The sequence below is a fragment of the Cetorhinus maximus genome, chromosome 8 (genome assembly GCF_964194155.1).
Source record: "Cetorhinus maximus chromosome 8, sCetMax3.hap1.1, whole genome shotgun sequence".
Lineage (NCBI taxonomy): Eukaryota > Metazoa > Chordata > Chondrichthyes > Lamniformes > Cetorhinidae > Cetorhinus > Cetorhinus maximus.
Window position 1 is genome coordinate 57,721,035 of NC_135886.1, and position 3,460 is coordinate 57,724,494.

The 3,460-nt window shown below is 48.2% G+C and overlaps 1 protein-coding gene across 2 annotated transcripts in view; it reads right to left on the reverse strand.

The window, feature by feature from the left end:
• The window catches only part of kdm5ba (lysine demethylase 5Ba), a 254,050-nt gene extending 253,214 nt beyond the window's left edge, over window positions 1-836 (reverse strand). For both annotated transcript variants that reach the window (XM_078546909.1, XM_078546911.1), the window contains exon 1: window positions 263-836. In XM_078546909.1, coding sequence (XP_078403035.1) covers window positions 263-832 — 570 coding nt within the window. In that variant the 5' untranslated portion in view covers window positions 833-836. The remainder of the gene's footprint in view (window positions 1-262) is intronic.
• Between the last annotated feature and the right edge of the window lie 2,624 nt (window positions 837-3,460).

The window sequence follows — 3,460 nt, forward strand, 5'->3', positions numbered from 1 at the left end:
CCCCCGCCCCCCCCCCCAATCCTACCTCCTCCTCTCCCTCCCCCCGCCCCCCCCCCAATCCTACCTCCTCCTCCCACCCCCCCAATCCTACCTCCTCCTCCTCCTCTTCCCCCACACAAAGGAAGTCACTACTCAATCCGCCATATTGTAAACTTTGCTGCCACCTCGGAGGTTTTTACAGGTGTCGGTGGCCCGGGTTCTGCCGACTCCCCTCCCCACTCTCCTCGCCGCCGGGGAGTCCGTCCTCCCGGGGGAGCCTCACCTGGGGCGGGCGGACCTTGCAGATGCCGGTCCTCTCGGCGATGGGCCGGATCTTGCTGATGAAGCTGAAGGGATCTGCGAACTCCTCCGGGGTGGGCTCGAATACCGGGCACTCCGGCGGGGGTATAAACTCCACCGCCTGGTTCATTGTGCTGCTGGGTCCAGTTAGTTTGGGTTCTGACTCGGCGTGATGGCGGAGGCCCTGCCTCGGGCGGCGGTTACTGGCGCCCCCGGCCTCGCGCGGATCTCGGTGTCGCGGCGCCCCCGACTTAGCGCTGATCTCGGATGTAGGGGCGCTCCCCGGTCTTGCGCGGATCTCGAGTGTTGCGGCGCCCCCCGGCCTCGCGCTGATCTCGGTGTCGCGGCGCCCCCCCTCCCTCGCGCAGATCTCGAGCTCTTTTTTTCCGTTGCTCCGTCTCGCTCTCACACACCACAGCACCGCCTCCACCTCCACCAGCTCCCTCCGCGCAGCAACCAGTCCGCGCAGATACACCGCCGGTGCGCCCCAATGCACAGCGTACAACCGGCGCCAACCAAACTCTGCCCGCCCAACATCGACGCCACAACACATTGAGAGGCTGAATTTGGGCCAGTCTGGCCGTCTGTTTATATCTGGCGCATTGATATATTACTTTAGTCAGTGAGGCGCTGGCTAGCTCCGGCACTCTTTGTTTAAAAGCCATTCTCCTCGGCGCTGATTGGCTGCTGGCGGCTAGGGGTGGGGGAGGGGTTAAAGGGGAAATGGAAATAGGGACAAAACTATCGTTTGGGGTCTGGGGGTCAAAATGTGGGTGGGTGGAAGAGGAGCATCCTAATCCATCCCGTCCTTCTGGTCATTGTAGGTACAGGCAGTTTCCTGTGAGAAGTGTTTCCTGTGAGAAATTTCTTCAGTGACTTGACTGTGACAGTGATGTTTGTCCAGGGTGGGGCAATCTTCATGTAAACCTCCCAAAGAGAGTGAGATTCTCAAATTGCCCCTAAAGTGGAGCTGATAGCACTTGGCCAGGAGTCTCAAACCTATCAACCCGAAAGCAAAAAAAGACACCTCAGGATGTGCCAAAGTGAAGTAATTTTGAAGATGGGATTCTTGGGCAAGGACTTGGCAGCACACAATGCATCAACAAAAAAGAACATGAACATGCTAGCTTCAAATGCAAATTATCGCAGCAATAAATCATTCCAGGCCGATCCAAGAAGTTTGTCAGAGAAAGGTGGAAAATCTAAAGGATTCAAACTAAGGATTAACATAATTAACAGTTCATTAAAAGATCCACTAGAGAAGACCCTAGTACATGCTGAACAATATCAGAGATAATCAAAGAAATTTTAACATAAATGAAATGGAGGTCTGACCCCTGCTTAAATGACAAAACGAAAAAGACCTGAAGGCTTTATTCCAGCTACTAACAGAGAAAAAAAAAACGAGATCTGTAAAGTACTGATAGTCATTGTGGGTGCATTCATGAATGCTAGTCAGGTCGTTTTATAAAACAAAATATATAGCATCCTTTTTGAAAATGTATGACAACTCAGTCTCAAGCAATTACCAAAAGACAAGTCTAACATTATTAAAATTTGAAATAATGGAATTAGTAATCAGGAGAAAATGTGAGGGTTGCTTGCACAATCGTAGTCAAGGACAAAACACCGAAAATGGTCAGAAGTGGAAGATCCTGTGAGCAACATTCTTGATGCTTGGTGACATCCCAAGATGGCTGCTGCCCCTATTACATGGTGCATCTGAACTTGTAAAAACTCATAACACAGTCTGCATGAAAGGATTGTTGCATGAACTTAAAGCAAATGAATAATAAATCACATCAAGGGAATGAAACAAAGGGTAAGGAAATTTGCATCTTTATAGCGCCCTTTCTCCTCAAGATATCCCAATCTGCTTCACAGGTAATTAACAACTATTTTAATGTAGGCAAACACATTATACAAGTTCTCACAAACATCACTAAGATGAAGGATCAGTTTTTGTGCTTTTGGTTCAGAGAGGAATGTTAGCTAGGACATCAGAGGAATTTCCCTGTTCTTCAACTAAATATTCAACCATTGGACATTTTACATCCACCTGAACCCTTGGCTTACTGTCCTTTTTTTTTATTCGTTCAGAAGATATGAGCATTGCTGGCTAAGCCAGCATTTATTGCCCATCCCTAATTGTCCTTGCAAAGCTGGTGGTGAGCTGGCTTCTTGAACTGCTGCAGTCCCTGTGGTGTAGGGAGGGAGTTCCAGGAGTTTGACCCAGTGACTGTGAAGGAATAGCATATAGTTCCAAGTCAGATGGTGTATGACTTGGAGGAAAATTTGAAATTATGTTCCCATGCATCTGCTGCCCTTGTTGTCCTAGGCGGTAGAGGTTGCAAACTTGGAAGGTGCTGTCGAAGGCAGGGTAGATGATACACATTGTTTGCACTGTGTGCCGTCGGTGGAGGGAGTGAATATTTAAGGTAGTAGATGGGGTGCCAAATAAGCGGGATGCTTTGTCCTGGATTTTGCCAAGCTTCTTGAGTGTTGGTGGAGCTGCATTCATCCAGGCAAATGGGAAGTATTGCATTGGATAATGGGCAGTGAGGTGAATTGTTTGCCACATAGCCTATGACCTACTCTTGTAGCCACAGTATTTATGTCGCTGGTCCAGCTAACTAAGTGGTTTACTTTACACATGAATGAACAATATATAGCTTTTACCATGTGACAAGGCTATATAAGCTTTCTGTTGCTGCCTGCTAAAGGTCAGTTTAAGAGAGGGAAGGAGATAGAGAGCATGAAAGTCTGTTAGTTTGGGGGTTTGGTCTACCAAACTGTCAATCAAAGTCACCACCCAGATCAAAGAACCTCCCTTTTGATGCGAGAGCACAAGCTCCCAAATGCCTGACCTAGCCAAACTGTCGGTTGTGCAAAAAAATAATTTCTTAGCCTTCAATATCACTGGTCACTCTTAAAAATAGAAACAAAAAACTACTGCGGATGCTGGAAATCCAAAACAAAAACAGAATTACCTGGAAAAACTCAGCAGGTCTGGCAGCATCGGTGGAGAAGAAAAGAGTTGACATTTCGAATCCACATGACCCTTCAACAGAACTGAGTGTAATTAGGAGAGGGGTGAAATATAAGCTGGTTTAAGGTGGGGGGGCGGGGGGAGAGAGAAGTTGAGGGTGGGGTGGTTGTAGGGACAAGCAAGCAGAGATAG